At 48.6% G+C, this 17,503-nt stretch overlaps 2 protein-coding genes across 2 annotated transcripts in view; one reads left to right on the forward strand and one right to left on the reverse strand.

Moving 5' to 3' along the window:
- The first annotated feature begins 439 nt into the window (after positions 1–439).
- On the forward strand, positions 440–9,333 carry rdh1 (retinol dehydrogenase 1). The gene is made up of 5 exons (XM_056289809.1): positions 440–508; positions 3,074–3,404; positions 3,859–4,117; positions 8,833–8,996; positions 9,110–9,333. The coding sequence occupies exons 1-5, from the start codon at positions 440–442 to the stop codon at positions 9,331–9,333; spliced, it is 1,047 nt and encodes a 348-aa protein (XP_056145784.1).
- A 1,048-nt stretch (positions 9,334–10,381) lies between these two features.
- The window catches only part of lrp2a (low density lipoprotein receptor-related protein 2a), a 66,940-nt gene continuing 59,818 nt past the window's right edge, over positions 10,382–17,503 (reverse strand). Inside the window, 13 exon segments of the mRNA XM_056290153.1 lie at positions 10,382–11,936; positions 12,503–12,574; positions 12,661–12,777; positions 12,899–13,009; positions 13,379–13,499; positions 13,686–13,803; positions 14,465–14,532; positions 14,722–14,812; positions 15,059–15,178; positions 16,465–16,644; positions 16,783–17,003; positions 17,106–17,234; positions 17,331–17,496. Of these exon segments, the coding sequence (XP_056146128.1) occupies positions 11,766–11,936; positions 12,503–12,574; positions 12,661–12,777; positions 12,899–13,009; positions 13,379–13,499; positions 13,686–13,803; positions 14,465–14,532; positions 14,722–14,812; positions 15,059–15,178; positions 16,465–16,644; positions 16,783–17,003; positions 17,106–17,234; positions 17,331–17,496 (1,685 nt within the window). The 3' untranslated portion in view covers positions 10,382–11,765.

The following is a 17,503-nucleotide window of genomic DNA, read 5'->3' on the forward strand; positions in this document are numbered from 1 at the left end:
TCCCCAAAGCAAGATTATTTATTATATCGTTTTAATATATTGTAACGTGCATGGATAAGTAGACACGTTGGTCCTGGACTAACGGGTCGAACCCTTTAGTCGACTGGTTAACATTGTCGCTTGCGGAGCGGGAGACACGGGTTCGCGTCCCGGTTGTGACGGTTCTCGGACTGCCCCCCGAATTCGCTACAATATATACACGTTAGAAAAAAATTGCAGGCAGCAGTATGGGTGCTCCGCCTGCCTGCAGCTCCTTCTACCTGCAGCTAGGGGGTACTGCAGCACCCTCAGCACCCCCCCCCTTCCCGCGCCCCTGCATCTAACCATCGCCAACATGCTCTGCTAGAGCTCCGCTTTTAACGTTCACGTTGGAGCACCTGGATCATTAGGATCAAGGTGGGAAAGATGGATGGCTCAATTTGGAAATTTCCTGCGTGCCATGGACATCAAGGAGGACACTCGAAAACGTGCCATGTTACTTCACTATTCTGGGGAACAGATGGAGGGTGTACGCTCGAAAACAGAGATCATTTTGTCTGGACGGACGATGAAGTGGCGTTGTTACTCTATAAAGCGTCATAACTGCAGGAAAACGTTGATTAGCGTTAATAAATTTAGTAGAGATATCGCTAATCCGCCATTGTTAATGTTGTCTGCTTACTTGCGCATGGCCGTTTGACCGAAAACGTAATACGCATGTGCGAAGCGGAGCCGTGACGTCACCGTTTCGCTGGTTTACACGGCGAGGCTGGAGTTCGCGTTTTCAAGAGGTCGCTCTGACCGCACACAAAATGACGCCATTTTGAACGCGTCACAGTGGGAAAGCCACTCTTAACGTTTTACTTTCACCACACAACGACAACTCGGGATTTCCATTCTGCATGGCGAGGTGCAAAGGCATTCTCAAATCCGCAGTACATGTACCATAAAATAAGTGGGGGGGGGGGTTTTCCATCACCAAGGTCACAAGTGTACAAATGAAACATACCCACCTTAATGGCGCAAGGAAGACCACCATTTCCTTCTCAAGCAAATACAACACAGGGTTTGACCCCAAATGCCCTTTTCTTCTCATTGTTTGAGTGTAAATTCTGAGTTTTGCCCACATGACCATTTATCTCTGAAGTTCTTCAGAAGCTTCAGTTTCACCGAGCTAAATGCTGGGTTTTAAGTTATGTGTGAATAGTTATTATGAATGGGCCTCCTTAAAGACTGAGGAGTTCCTCACTCCAAAGGGAAGGGTTGGTGTTACCCCACAGGAAAACCTTCTTAGTAATGGTACCATTTGTCATGTTATTCCCACCACCCCAGTCACCTTTCAGGCTCATCTCCAGGGGATCCCAGCCTAGATTCCCTCGAATGTAAAGCTTTTGAACATAATGTTGTGCACCTAAAGAGCAGTGTATTGCCCTTCGCAACTGAGTCAGCCATCCAGCCCTCCTTACATTTCCCAAACCCCGGGTCAATCAATAACTCAATATTGGTTAATCACATGATGCGTTTAACTGAGACTAGGTAATCAAGATCTTTGCATACCTTAGGTTCACCTATAGTTGAGCCCAAAAAGACCACTTTATTAAGGTTTTTTATCCTGTTTTTAGTTCTTCCCCTTTTAAAAAATGTTTCTACCCATTGCTGGTTTCAATAAAGTTGCACCTGTTTCAAGACATTTACTCCAAAAATGAAAGATTATCTCAAATCAAGTTGCTTTTTCTATCTTTTAATTTCTTGCACTTTCTTGAAACAAGCAATGTTACCGGCCAAGTGGGTGGGATAAGTAAATGTCATATCGATATCTTGAAATAAGCATTATAAGACCTAAAACAAGATAAAAACAGTGGCGGCACGGTGGCCCAGTGGTTAGCACTGTTACCTCACAGCAAGAAGGTCCTGGGTTCGAACCCCAGGCCATCCCAGGTCCTTTCTGTGTGGAGTTTACATGTTCTCCCCGTGTCTGCGTGGGTTTCCTCCGGGTGCTCCGGTTTCCTCCCACCATCCTACCTGTGCCCGCTGCAGCTGCCCACTGCTATACAATAAAATGGGTTACATGCAGAGAAAACGTTTCACTGTGACCTGTACAATGACAAAATAAAAAGTGGCTTTCTGAAAAGCTTGTCTTGTTTTTCTGCAGAGTCCACTAGTAAACCCCGTGCCCTCCTCGAGAGTCCTCAGCTTATACCAAAAAGCAAATACCAGCCCAAGATATTTATAAGAACTTGTGCACTCAGTAAGCACATATTCAAAAGAATATGTTTGTGTGCTATTTGTGCTTACCTTTCTTCTAAAGTCCATAATCTGGGTTTCGGTCTGACTGATCATCAGCCTCCACTGGAAGCACCAAATTTGCCGTATCCAGCATGAAGTGTAGGCCTTGTTCTGTCTTCATGAGAAGAGACAGCATTCAGTGAAATGCTTCGACTTGTCATGCAACTTCACACACATACTTAGATGAGAGACTTAAAGATGAGCAATGAAACGTTTCCCCCAGTCAACGTTGTGCCCAGATGAACCGATTCAGCTTTCTGTGGTTTCCTTACCTGGATTACTGAGCATGCATAAAGACACTAGAGACTTACATTTGAAAGCAAGGTTAGTTCTGTATTTGTTGAAATGAAATAAATTGAACCGTTGTTATACTACATTGGATGAACTCTTTATTCCTAAGTGTGCATAGATTTATGTGTATAGCACTTTTATTTCTATCTTTGATTGGTCTTTTTTTTTTGAACTGCACAAACTAATCACAAGTCGTTCATCCCCACAGGTGTCTGAGGAAAACCTGCTTGTATATTTTTCGGAGGTAAAGTTGAATATCTCGTTTTTATTACCAGCTCCTCTTGAAAGCGTTGTATATTCCTGATAATGACTTGTAAATAAATATTTGGGGTTTTTTTTTCTGTGAATGAAACCTACAAGAAAGATGCTTAGCGGATGATTTAGAAAATCAACAGGCATGTGAAAACCTGTGACAGGTGTCATTTTATCCTGCAGGTCTGTTACTGACAGTCTCCTGACACTTTCCTCATTGAAGATGAACAAAAAAAAAAAAAACCCAAATCCTCTTGTCTTTTAGAGAATCCTGTCACACCCGGCGTTAAGCGGCACTTTGTTTTTGGCGGTTACCGTTGCCATTGCTTGGTTCATCAGAGATTCCTGCAAAGTTGACAACTTCCCCCAGAAGCACGTCTTCATCACGGGCTGCGACAGCGGCTTCGGGAATTCGCTGGCCAGACAGCTGGATCAGAAGGGATTCCACGTGATCGCCGCATGTCTCACCGAGAAAGGTGCCTCGCATTTGGCATCCGTGTCCTCCCCCAGACTCAAGACTCTTCTGCTCAATGTTACCGACAGCGCCGGCATCGGGAGAGCGGTGGAGTTTGTCAGCGCGAAGGTCAAAGGTCGAGGTGAGGTGGGCGGACGGCAGGGGGTACGGGCAGATAGGGTGCCAGTCAGCGTTAAGCACCGGTGGGTGGGAGATGAAGGGAAACTTGACCACCACACCATCCTCCGACTGAGTCACGCAGACCTACATTTGCACTCCCCCCCCCTTCATCTAAAGCAGATGGGAGAGACAAATTAACAGCTACCCCCTGCTGATAAGAAACTCACCCATAAACCACTGCTGACAGTCCAACTACATTTCCATCATACATTAAAGTGCTTTATCAAAGGAATTCCTGAATTGTTTTTGTGGGTTCAGATATGTCAACCCTGTTTCATTTTTTTTCCCTCTTTGCTCTCATACTATAGCAGCAGATTAGTTAACAGGGGCAAATGAAGCACTAATTATCTGAGACGGGGGGGGGCATCTAAATAACATGCCATTACTCTGTCATTGCCTTTCAATTTCTCCCTCAGGTCTGTGGGGGCTGGTGAATAATGCCGGAAGGTCCATACCCATCGGCCCGTCGGAGTGGATGAAGCTGGAGGATTTCGCGACAGTTTTAGACGTGAATCTGCTGGGACTCATCGACGTGACCCTACAGTTTCTCCCGCTGCTGAAGAAAGCCCGGGGCAGGGTGGTCAATGTGGCCAGTATCTTGGGGAGACTTTCCCTCACAGGCGGAGGCTACTGTCTGTCCAAATGGGGGGTGGAGGCCTTCTCTGACAGCCTCAGGTATCGGGACCAAAAATAACTCGGCTTTTTAACCCGTGTGTGTCGTTGATCGCAGCATGTTAGGCCAGAACGTCTCAGTGTATGGCGTGCAGCTACACGGCAGGGCTTATTAAGCCATATGTACTGTATATCCTTATTGCCAAGCTAATGGACATTGCAAATATCAGAGATGGTGGTGAGATCACTGGTTCGAATCCCCATATTACCGCCGGCTTGGTCAGGCGTTCCCACAGACACAATTGGCCGGTGTCTACAGGTGGGAAGCCGGATGTGGGTACGAGTCCTGGTCGCTGCACTAACACCTCCTCTGGTTGGACGGGGCGCCTGTTCGAGGGGGAGGGGGAACTGGGGGGGAATAAAGTGATCCTCCCACGCGCTACGTCCCCCTGATGAAAGTCTTCACTGTCAGGTGAAAAGAAGCGGCTGGCGTCGCCACATGTATCGGAGGAGGCATGTGGAGCAGTGACCGGGACGGCTCAGAAGAGTGGGGCAATTGGCCAGATACAATTGGGGAGAAACAGGGGGGATTTTTTTTCCCCTTTTTTGTTTTGTATGTGCATTCTCTGCATGGCTGGGCAAAATAAGTGTAGCGCCCACCCCCTACTCTGTGTCTCTAGACGCCGTGAAAGGGAATAAACTAGGAAGGTGGGGCTACGGGTTCGTACACTAATACTATTCTGAATAAGAGTTGATGATACCCAGCAAAATTAAGCTTAATGAACTCAACTTATTATTCCGAATGAAGTAACTGGACCAGACAACCTCCTTATATAAACAGGTCATGTGTTGAATTTAGGAATGTGAATAAAGTAAAGTTGTGACAGCAGCGATGCAAACAGGCGCACAATTATCAATTATGTCAAATACCCCAAACAAGAAAATGCAAATCAAGAATAATATGACTCCAGTCAATAGTTGCACAACCAACACCTTTGTGCATCCCAAGTATACCAGTGTTTTTGAGAGGGGAACATTATCTAATATATATACACAATTCTAAATGTAAATAGAATAGAGACCAGGATCATGATAGTGGTATTATATCTATTTAGTGGTCAATGTGAGACTAGCTGTGAGTATACCCCAAATAAAGCTAACTATGTATAGCTTTTAAATAGATTGGGCCTAATTACTTTGACGGTGAGCAGTACTACAGCAGATACTCTGCTTTAAACGGACCCCCGGGACTGTACTGGCTGTACCGTGACCGAGGAATTCACCTGGCGCTTTAACACAAGTGCACGTACCTTTGTGGTACAATAATATACCCCAAGTAAAAACAAACACAAAACACCTGTTGCTCAGTACCACAAGTGTAATAGTGGTGGGCCCACACACTTTATAACGCAAATAAAATAACCCCCAAAGCCGCCATAAGCTAATACACGCTGCAGGCCCGTGCGCTACTTGCAATGGGCCGCTCCACTCAACAGAGCAGCATGAGACTGGACTTACCAATGTCAGCGGGAGGTCGTGTGGGACAAGTAGCGCCGCCTTGTGGCCAGGAGAGCTCTGTACGTGCCCACGTAGCCCTGAGCGGGAACGATGATGCCAGGGAGACCCTGTTCGAGTCCAGGAGAGCTCCGTACGGCCCACGTAGCACAGAGCAGGGACGATGATGCCAGGGAGACCCTGTTCGAGTCCAGGAGAGCTCCGTACGGCCCACGTAGCACAGAGCAGGGACGATGATGCCAGGGAGACCCTGTTCGAGTCCAGGAGAGCTCTGTACGGCCCAAGTAGCACAGAGCAGGGACGATGATGCCAGGGAGACCCTGTTCGAGTCCAGGGGAGCTCCGTACGGCCCATGTAGCACAGAACAGGGACGATGATGCCAGGGAGACCCTGTTCGAGTCCAGGAGAGCTCTGTACGGCCCACGTAGCACAGAGCAGGGACGATGATGCCAGGGAGACCCTGTTCGAGTCCAGGAGAGCTCTGTACGGCCCACGTAGCACAGAGCAGGGACGATGATGCCAGGGAGACCCTGTTCGAGTCCAGGGGAGCTCCGTACGGCCCATGTAGCACAGAACAGGGACGATGATGCCAGGGAGACCCTGTTCGAGTCCAGGAGAGCTCTGTACGGCCCACGTAGCACAGAGCAGGGACGATGATGCCAGGGAGACTCTGTTCGAGTCCAGGGGGAGCTCCGTACGGCCCACATAGCACAGAGCGGGAACGATGATGCCAGGGAGACCCTATTCGAGTCCAGGAGAGCTCCGTACGGCCCACGTAGCACAGAGCAGGGACGATGATGCCAGGGAGACTGTTCGAGTCCGGGAGAGCTCTGTACGCGCCCACGTAGCCCTGAGCGGGAACGATGATAATAGGGAGACCCTGTTCGAGTCCAGGGGAGCTCCGTACGGCCCACGTAGCCCAGAGCGGGAACGATGATGCCAGAGAGACCCTGTTCGAGTCCAGGGGAGCTCCGTACGGCCCACGTAGCACAGAGCGGGAACGATTATGCCAGGGAGACCCTGTTCGAGTCCAGGGGAGCTCCGTACGGCCCACGTAGCACAGAGCAGGGACGATGATGCCAGGGAGACCCTGTTCGAGTCCAGGAGAGCTCCGTACGGCCCACGTAGCCCAGAGCGGGGAAGATGATGCCAGGGAGACTGTTCGAGTCCAGGGGAGCTCCGTACGGCCCACGTAGCCCAGAGCAGGGACGATGATAACAGCGAGACCCTGTTCGAGTCCAGGGGAGCTCCGTACGGCCCACGTAGCCCAGAGCGGGAACGATGATGCCAGGGAGACCCTGTTCGAGTCCAGGGGAGCTCCGTACGGCCCACGTAGCCCAGAGCGGGAACGATGATGCCAGGGAGACCCTGTTCGAGTCCAGGGGAGCTCCGTACGGCCCACGTAGCCCAGAGCGGGGACGATAATGCCAGGGAGACCCTGTTCGAGTCCAGGGGAGCTCCGTACGGCCCACGTAGCCCAGAGCGGGGACGATGATGCCAGGGAGACCCTGTTCGAGTCCAGGGGAGCTCCGTACGGCCCACGTAGCACAGAGCGGGGATGGAGACCAAAATCCAGCGATGAACCGCCGCATACGAACCTTAATGCGCGGTGCGCGTGACCGGGTTGCTGTACGGCCGTATCCTATGGCTCAGTCCCACGAGCTACCGGCTCACCGACACCAGGCAGAGCATTTACGCTACAGGCAAGCTAACTTGCTAGCACATCTGACTAGCAAGACACTCATAAAGAACACTGGGGTCGTACAGAAAATAAAACACGTCTTTCAAACGACTCCATATATGGTCAGTAAAAGACCGTATTTCGAATGACAACTGCCGCCATTACAGCAAAGGTTAGATTAGCCTAACTACCCAAGCTAATCGGGAGCAATCAGCTAACGTAAACTGATTGAGCTAGCAAGTGAAGCTAACAGTGAGAATTTACGTACACAACCTCAAACTTCTGAATATAATCTGACGCAACACACCTTGCAAATTTACACGTCTGATCAACGTATAAGAGTCGACTCTAACGAGTATATAATTAAAGCCCAATACAGGATAATGCTGGGGAGACTGTAGACAGCGGAACGCCACTTGACTTGAGACCTTCATTCCCGAACTCTCTCGAACTTCTTCCTCTTCTTCTCTAAAGTGCTCTCTACTCCCGCCCCCCATCCAATCACAATAAAGATGTGCCCTTATTGACATTTGACATCAACCAATAAAACACTGATACGCCATATAGGGGAGGTCGTACACGCGCTATGCCTCGTGTGTGCCCACGTACGTTCCAATCAAACTTGCTTAGTTTTTTTGTCTTTCTTTTTTAGGGCAGACGGGACGCGAACCTTAGACACTGGTGTTACTTTTCCCGTCTCCGTCTTCTGACCACCTTCGCCTGAAGCTACAGGGGAACCGAATTTATTTGGGATCCAGGGCGGAAGTTCGCCGGCGCTGTCCGTCACTGCCTGGCGCTAGCGAGCTAGCTAAACTCCGGAGCACAACCCGACACGACTCAATAGTTCACTTCGTCTGAAAATGGCGAGGGCACCGTCTTCTCTCTTCCGTAACACGTTTAATCCTCCTTCACAGCTGCACAAAACGTTGACACAGGTCCAATATATCACAACAGTTCTTAGTAGTAATATTTCCTTTCACTTGCGCGGAGCTCCCACTAACGTTCGCGCCACACAACAACAACTTCCTCATTCAGCCCTCCCTACCAACCAATCAGCGTCCGACCCCAGATCTTGCTCTTAAAGCGGTACACACTTATTTACCGACACTAGTGTAAACTACTAATAAGACCCGTTAGCCCCTAGCTAACGGGTCTGACCCTCTAGCCGAGCGGTTAGCGACGTCGCCTTGTGGTGCAGTACACCCCATATCGAATCCCGCACCGGGCAAGAAAATAACCGGTTACATTGGTGGCAGCGGCGGGATCCGGAAGTGTGCAGATCCTCAGAGGTCTCTTCGGAGCGCGGGAATAACAAAGCGCAAGGGCGCGCTTCCGGGAGAGGGTGACAACTGTAAACTACTAATAAGACACGTTAGCCCCTAGCTAGCTAACGGGTCTGACCCTTTAGCCGAGCGGGTAGTGACGTCGCCTTGTGGTGCAGCACACTCGTATCGAATCCCGCACCGGGCAAGAAAATAACCGGCTAAACTAGCAAATCCCTGCTGACACAGTAAAACTACATGCATTTAACAGCTGCACTAGACCATAGCATAGTGTGACCGGTGCATCTTCTTCTGTCCAGGCGGGACATGCAACACTTTGGTGTCAAAGTGAGCATCATCGAGCCCGGGTTCTTCAAGACGGGAGTGACGAGGCTGGATCTTATTGAGGCGGACCTGAGGAGGCGCTGGAACCACCTCCCTCAAGATGTCAGAGACTCCTATGGAGCGCAATACTTTGACGACTGTAAGTGTGACTTGCCCTCTGAATGAACTCCGGTTCCAAAATGAGCATTGTGCGTTGGTTCATGTGTGACGTTGTGATACGCGGACCGTCTGACTGTTCGCTTTGTGTCCCAGATACGAAGGCGCAGGACCTCTCCATGGGCATCCTGTGCAGTCCTGATATCTCCAAGGTGACCAGCTGCATGCAGCACGCCCTGACAGCTCGACACCCTCGCAGCCGCTACGGGGCTGGCTGGGATGCCAAGCTGTTCTGGATTCCCCTTTCCTATCTTCCATCGTTCGTGTCAGACTTTGTTGTCAGCGTGCTCCTTCCTCGGCCGGAAGGAGAACGACGCTGAGGCGGGTCAGCATGAGTGGAGAGGGTGTCACGAAGCATCGCAGGTGTGTTGTGAACAGATGTGCTGTGACGACTCTTTAAAAAAAATGTACGGGCGTCCGGGTGGCGTGGCGGTCTATTCCGTTGCCTACCAACACGGGGATCGGCGGTTCGAATCCCCGTGTTGCCTCCGGCTTGGTCGGGCGTCCCTACAGACACAATTGGCCGTGTCTGCGGGTGGGAAGCCGGATGTGGGTATGTGTCCTGGTCGCTGCAGTAGCGCCTCTTCTGGTCGGTCGGGGTGCCTGTTCGGGGGGGAGGGGGAGGAACTGGGGGGGAATAGCGTGATCCTCTCACGTGCTACGTCCCCCTGGCAAAACTCCTCACCCAGATAGCATCTGGATGCGAGGCAATGATGGGGCACTGTTGGCCTTCTTCTGACCCTGACAAAATGGATGTGAGCCTGAAGTGGCCCACATGTATAATGGCAAATATGGCCCAAATACGCCAAATCAAATGTGGGCCTTTTCTGGCAAAGATGCGGTGCTCTGGGCAACATGTGATCTGGATGTGACCCTGAAGTGGCCCGTGTGGTAAATGGTGAATATGGCCCAAATATCACAAAACAAATATGGGCCACCTTTGGCAAATATGTGGCACATGTGGCATTGCTATGGCTTGGTTCTGGCCCAGATCTGGCAAACAGGAGCGGACCGCCCAAGTGCCATCATTCCACGTGGTATGTGGGCCGGATGAAGGTGGCGGGTGTGGGACGGGTCCGGGCCACAAGCAATTTTGCTATCTGGGTGCACTGTCAGGTGAAAAGAAGCGGCTGGTGACTCCACATGTATGGGAGGAGGCATGTGGTAGTCTGCAGCCCTCCCCGGATCGGCAGAGGGGGTGGAGCAGCGAGCGGGCTCGGAAAATAGGGTAATTGGCCAAAGTACAATTGGGGAGAAAAAGGGGAAGAAAAAAAAAACCAAACAAACAAATGTACACTTGCTTGCATGGGGATGAAATGCAGACAAATAATTTACTCTTAAGGTAAATAAATAAATCAAGATTGTATTACAAAATAAGAAATTTATTCATTCATGTCTCAGCAGCATTTCATGAATTCAGCTGGCATCAGATTGTTTTTCCATGTGTCCATCTTTAAAAAAACAACAACAACATTTGGGCGTGTCAAACGCGACCACTGATCCATGTCATTTATTTGTATTTGTTGTCACACAAAAGGGTTTTTCTTCAAACCCAGAATTTACAGGCCGCGTTTACAAGGCGGCCGACGTTTCACTTGGGCGTGTTCAGGTATCGTCCCAGGCAACCGGAAGCGGTAGCGCCGGGCTTCCTGTACATACCGGTACTAAAACATGATGGCGACTGATTCTAACGCCGCAAGAGCCGGGGACCAATAAGAAGACAGGAGTCTGATCAGGTCCGACAGGAAGTGCGCTCGGCGTACCGCTCGTGAAACGATGCGGGTGCGTACTTCCGCTTCCGGGTCCGTCTGTATTCTCACGCCGCGGCGCATCCCTCTGGAGAATTGATACCAAAGAGTTCCGGAATTGCCAATTTGTTTAATTTAGCGATAAAATGAGGTATATAAACACGAGATGAATTTTAGTACATCTTCCGTTTTGTTCAGTGGCAAAACAAAAAAAAAGCAGAACACGCAATTACCCAAGATGGCGCACAGCCTAACAGCCCGTCATGCAACACCTAGGTAGTATACATTCACGACGCACACCAGCTTTATGGATTCCATGACAAATGCTCACAAGACCAATGCTCACAAGACCAATGCTCACAACACTAAAAGAAAAAGAGACACAAATTGTTTTATAATCATGATTATCTGTAAGATCACCATTTCATTCGTCAGGGAGATGTGATCCCTCTCACATGCTCAGGCCCATGTGAGATGTCTTATGTGACGTGCAACAGAATGTTCAGTTGACTTTTTGAAAAAATAAAGATTGTAAAACAATTTGTGAGCATTTGTCTCTTTTCCTATTAGTATTGTGAGCATTTGTCTTGTGAGCATTTGTCTGCACACCAGCTTTATGTGTTATTTGCTTACGCGCTATTGGAGAGATCACCTTTCCCAAACAGCCAGGAGATATTATCGACAAAATCTTACTCTTCAAATTTACAAATATACAACATATTTATTAACATCTCTATCAGCAGCTTCAGTGCAAAGATATACATATAGTACATCAGAATGATAAAAAAAAATCATCAAAACGAGACTTGGCATGAGAAATATCAGAAGGCATCGTCACAAACGACCTGTTCTCTCCCTCAGCTACTGAAACGCATTTCTCTTTTTCTTTCTCTCAGAACAATCCGAGTTTTGTACTGCATAAAAAAATAAATTCTGTGCAAAGTGTTTGTGTGTGTGTGTGTTGTTGTTGTGTGTTTAGTGATTCCCGTTTGCGTGGAGTGGGGTTATACGTCGCTGTCTTCTTTGACAAGGTTGGCGGTGTCTTGGAACGTGTCCTCCGTTGGCGAGTAGGCGCTGGGACGATCCCTCTTCTGAGGTTTGGCGGGAGGAGCGAACGGAGAGGGCTCGGCGTTAGACGCGTCCCCGCTGCCTCCCGCAGGTTTTTCATTCTTCATCTGGAAGATAATAAGTAAACAACGTGACATCCAAGGGATCCAAGGACCCCCCCCCCCCCTTTCTCCCCAATGGTATTTGGCTAATTACTCCGCTCCGAGCCCTCCCCCGGTCGCTGCTCCACCCCCTCTGCCGATCCGGGGAGGGCTGCAGACTACCACATGCCTCCTCCGATACATGTGGAGTTGCCAGCCGCTTCCTTTCACCTGACAGTGAGGCGTTTCGCCAGGGGGACGCAGCACGTGGGAGGATCACACCATTCCCCCCAGTTCCCCCTGAACAGGCACCCTGACTGACCAGAGGAGGCGCTAGTGCAGCGACCAGGACACATGCCCACATCCGGCTTCCCACCCGAAGACACGGCCAATTGTGTCTGTAGGGACGCCCGACCAAGCCGGAGGTAACACGGGGATTCGAACAGGCGATCCCTGTGTTGGTAGGCAACGGAACAGACCGCCACGCCACCCGGACGCCCAGCCAAGGATTCTTTCTATTGAGTTCATCATCAGTGCCGGCCCAAACATTTTCTCGCTACATTATTGCCCAGTTGATGAGTTTGTGGCCTCACCTCTGAATAGGAGGGGTTGTCAAACGTGGTGCTCGGCTTCAGTTTTCTTTTGAAGAAGCTCCACTTGGACTCCTGAAAACAGAACCCCAAACAGTCACGTAGCCATTCGGTATTTTCTAAATCATTTCTGATCTACGTGGGTTTTGAAAGGAGCCCACCTGAACAGGTGCTGCGCTGACTGTCGACGTCTGCACAATGCCTGCGCTCTGCTCCACGCGGTACGCCGGATTTACAAAGTTGTTCTCCATCTGCTCGCCACTCACATTGACAGTTACCTATGTGACGTGTGACCGATCAGAGAAGGAAGTTTGTTTTATGCATCTGTCCTCGCTACGATTCAGCCTTTCCATACGTGATGGCTTACAAAACAGTGAGTGAACATTGTGAATTGTGTACCTGTGTGGCGTGAATGACAGCGGGGTCGCCAGAGACTCCTGACGCAGAGGCATACAGAGGATTCTCGAACGTGATTGGCTGCCTCCCCGCCTCCATGGCAAAGTTATCATCCTATGGAGACGATCATTGCGTTCAGGTTCATGTAAATGAGCTGCTGTGGACTTGTTGAACATATTACACACTGTCAAACTGTATGTGCATGTGGACAGTTGCTCAGCGTCAACTTCAAATGACACTTTGAGTGCCGTCACACAACAATAACACCCTTGTCTCCACTGGCTGCAGAGAGAAACGGTCACATTCATGGGTTTAAAATCTCACAATCCTGTTAATAAATACAATGTCAGTGTCCCAAGGTCAATCTGTTTTTTGGGGGGTTTTTTTGTATTTTTGGTCAAATAGAAGTGTAAAATGCTGACAGTACAGCTCTGAATACTTGGGTGACTAACAGGCGCTTAAGCGTCACACTCCAGTACTTACCATCTGCATTGCTGTGTCGATGAATGACACCCCGATGTGTGAGGGGCCCAGATCCACATTATCACCTGAGCGAAAAGTCACCCCGTTCCCAGTGTCACCAGATTTCACCAGGCTGCTCAAGCTGGAAAGGATGAAAATAGACTCCCATGTGAACTCTGACCTAAACAGTCAACTGTGTGCTATTCATGCTAAGTGGTTTAATGCCTGGGTATTTCATTCAAGAGGCCTGGGCTGACTCCCTGAGGGTCAGGGAAAGTGGAACAGAATCAAAAATGGACTGGTGCTAAAGCTTGATAAACTAGTGTACCTGGGCAGCTTGGGTATGGAGGGAATGAAGGAGCCTGTTCGTTTGTAGTTGAGGAAAACCCCGACAGCTAAAGCCCCAGTGATCAAGATGATAATTACTGCCAGGAGAACCGCTACAGCTGAAGGAAAAAACAAAATGGTTTGACCCTCCTCTTTTTTAGTTGTACACAGAAACACAACTGTAAATGACTTCCAGATGACCCATTAGTTTGCTGAGTTATGGGGGAAGGTTAAAGAGTGATGGAGTAAAAATGTGTGAGGGCTATTCATTACATTTCTTTTTTGTCTGACAACAAATTCAGTTTTTGCTGACAAACAGAACTGAGATCCAACTTGCACCTTTGAACGAGACCAACTGTTCCCAAAGAGTTACTCAGTGTCGGCACAACGTTACCGTCACTGAGCCGGCCAGCTCCCATTGAGTCTTGCAGTGCAAAGACGTTACCCCCAGCTCATTTTTTTGATAACTTTTTGTTAACATTCCTGGTGAAGTAACAAAATGAAACTATCCATCCATCCATCCATCCATTATCCAAACCGCTTATCCTGCTCTCAGGGTTGCGGGGATGCTGGAGCCTATCCCAGCAGTCACTGGGCAGCAGGCGGGGAGACACCCTGGACGGGCCGCCAGTCCATCACAGGGCAACTAAATCATTCCAAATGTGATGCAACATTCACAACCAAGCCCTGGTGTAAGTGGCAGTTAAAGCACTTGCAGATTTATGAGCTATTTCATAAACATATCATATGATTGAAAAGTTGAGAGGGGAGCCATAGTACCTGTGCCTGCTGGTGCACCCCTTGACTTCCCCATCTCACAGTAACCGCCTGCATAGTCATATGGACATCTAGAGAAAAACATGACAGAAAGGCAATTCCTCTTATACACTGGGAGAACATGGCCGCATAATCTTCACAGGGGTGCAAAGGAGTCTGGATTTCATACAAAAGACTGAAATTATTACATACATTTCGTTATGACTGGTAGATAAGACCATAATTGCCTGCTGCAAAAGGCGTCTGCAAATTACACTCACTTGCATTTCGGCAGACCCCCCTCATCACTGTAGCAAGTCCCACCATTCATGCATCTGCATGCAAGGGGCATTGGAACTGGTGCCTCAATGGCTGCAGGAGTGAAAGCCAAGCACACTCAGCTTCATCAAAAAATAAAAACAACAGCAACTACAACCGCAACAGCAACAACAGCGATAACGGCAACAACAATAACAACAACTTCACCACAATGTCATAGTATCACACAGACACTTGAGCAGCCATGCATGGAGAGAGTATGGATGCCAGATCACATAACAGCCGAGACAGAAGTCAGGCAGAATTTGCAATCAGATCAGATGATGCCCCTCATTCTACCTGCATCACATTCATCGGGATTGAATCCAACCGGAGAGGAGCCTTGTGGGCAGGTACAGGTGTATCCTCCAGGCCGGAGGAGACACAGGTGACTGCACATATCCTTACAGGGGTTGGGTACTGCAGGGGATTGAAGGGAGAGGAAAAAACACAATTACATATTGTCCAATACAAAACGAACCCCCTTGGAAAATATGTCACTAGTGTTATTCTGCCATAAGACCGCACCGCTAACACATTTGTACCACCACTACTGAAGATCTTTTTCAGCACACATACACACTTGGCCATGTCTTGTCACATCTTGAAAGTGATTACCCCCCTCTCCTCTTTCGTACTTATGCAATTAAGAATAAGCAAAGAGAGCTTTGAAAAGTTACACAAAATTAAACATGATAACATTTTGTATGGGGAGTTTGTAAACATTTAAAAAGATTGGCTCATGCACAAATTTATGGGATGCTCACAGACATTTCTCTTGTTATGAAATCTGCAATTTTTAATGTTATCAAGGTGCAAACATGCTGCATTTTCGTGCATGTTACAAAAAGTATGACATGAATCTTTTCTGAATGTGGAAGGAGAGGGGAGTCAGTTATTAAACACTTTTGGTTTAAGGGAATGAATCTATCAGTGATAAATGAGGTTGGTTTTACAAACTCTATGCAAAATCACTTAACCACTTTCACACCACATGCCTCAGAAAACTAGTGGGATGACAAGATCCCTGACACAGAGGTCCCCACTCGCTCAAGACTGCTGAATATACACACCATCCTTATGCAATCACAGCTTCGTTGGGTGGGCCACGTAATTCGCATGCCAGACCACCGGCTCCCAAAGAAACTGTTATATGGCAAACTCAAACAAGGCAAGCGCTCCCAAGGTGGTCAAAAAAAGCGCTTCAAAGACACCTTGAAGGTTTTGTTAAAGGCCTTCGCCATCAACTACGACAGATGGGAACACAAAGCTCTGAACAGAGGAGAGTGGCGTGCAGCTGTCTGAAATGGTGCAAACACGTATGAGGCTGCCAGGACTACTGCGGCTGAGAGCCGCAGGCAGGCCAGGAAAGACCGTGCCAGCAACCCTCCAGCTATTCCCACTATCCCATGCCCACACTGCCAAAGAACATTCAGGGTGCAGACTGGACTAAACAACCATCTTCGCACCCACAGAAATTGACCCTGACAGGATGACTAGATGGTCCTCGTCGCTGCGATGGACAAACAACAGTGTGATTCTGTCAAGCCCCACTTCGCCTTTGAGTAGTTTCATTTGCTATCTTCTTCTGTGTGTGTGTGTGTGTGTGTGTGTGTGTGTGTGTGTGTGTGTGTGTGTGTGTGTGTGTGTGTGTGTGTGTGTGTGTGTATAATGTGGAATATATTGCAATCTCATTGTTTTCTTACCTGAGCGGTTGTGCCGGTGCTCCTGGTAGATTCGTACTTGAGTCAGCCAAGGATTGATGGTCAGTACTTTGACTTTATTTCTGCTGCCAAACTTATCAGTCTTCCATACTTCACCTCTCTCCTTTGTTGTCCAATACACATGGCCCTCAAAGACATCCACACTGTAGGGGTTTCCAATGTCTTGAACACACAATATTGTGGTACCATTAACACATTTTATAAATCATACCATCACTTCCATCATTAACTGAGTGAACTGCATGACAATGCGTGTGTATGCACCTTTAAACTAAAGGCCTTGCATAACCGTATGCTTACCTCCTGAAATGATGACCTTTTTATCTGTGCCATCTGGCCTCATGGACTCGATGATGTTCTCCTTGGAGTCACACCAGTAGATCCTGTTCCCATTCAGATAGTCAACAGCCAGGCCAGTAGGCCAGCCAAGATCCTCATCCAGCAAAACCTGTCTGTGCTGGCCATCCATCCAGGCCGTCTCTATTTTGGGCCTCCTGCCCCAGTCTGTCCAGTACATGGTTCTACCAATACAAGCAAAGCAAAAGATGTGTGTGAGTGTATATATGTATATGTTTAACTATGACAGGTTGGACGGTGTTTTGAAATAAACTAAAGGTCAGTACCCAAGTGTTGGATTGACAACAATGGCAGCAGGCTGATCAAGGTCAGTATGGATCAGCCACTTCCTATACCGCCCATCTAGTTTGGCCACTTCAATACGATTGGTCCCTGCATCCGTCCAGTATATATGCCTGAAAAAAAGTGACACAGAGATGTTGAGTTAAGAAATGTCGCTGAGACCAACTCATACAGTATGTTAATGCAAAGTTCTTTGCTTGGAGAAGTACCCGCCAATCCAGTCCACAGAGATGCCGTCTGGATTTGCGATGTACTTCAGATTCAGATCCACCTCCTTCACTGGGTTGTTCCCATGGTCGTTGAAGGTGGTCATATAGGCCCGTTTGATAGAACCGAACTCAGATCCCCGACCCAGAACGGTCCAGTACACAATACCTGAGGA

Source organism: Lampris incognitus, chromosome 11 (assembly GCF_029633865.1).
Source record: "Lampris incognitus isolate fLamInc1 chromosome 11, fLamInc1.hap2, whole genome shotgun sequence".
NCBI classification, from domain to species: Eukaryota; Metazoa; Chordata; class Actinopteri; order Lampriformes; family Lampridae; genus Lampris; species Lampris incognitus.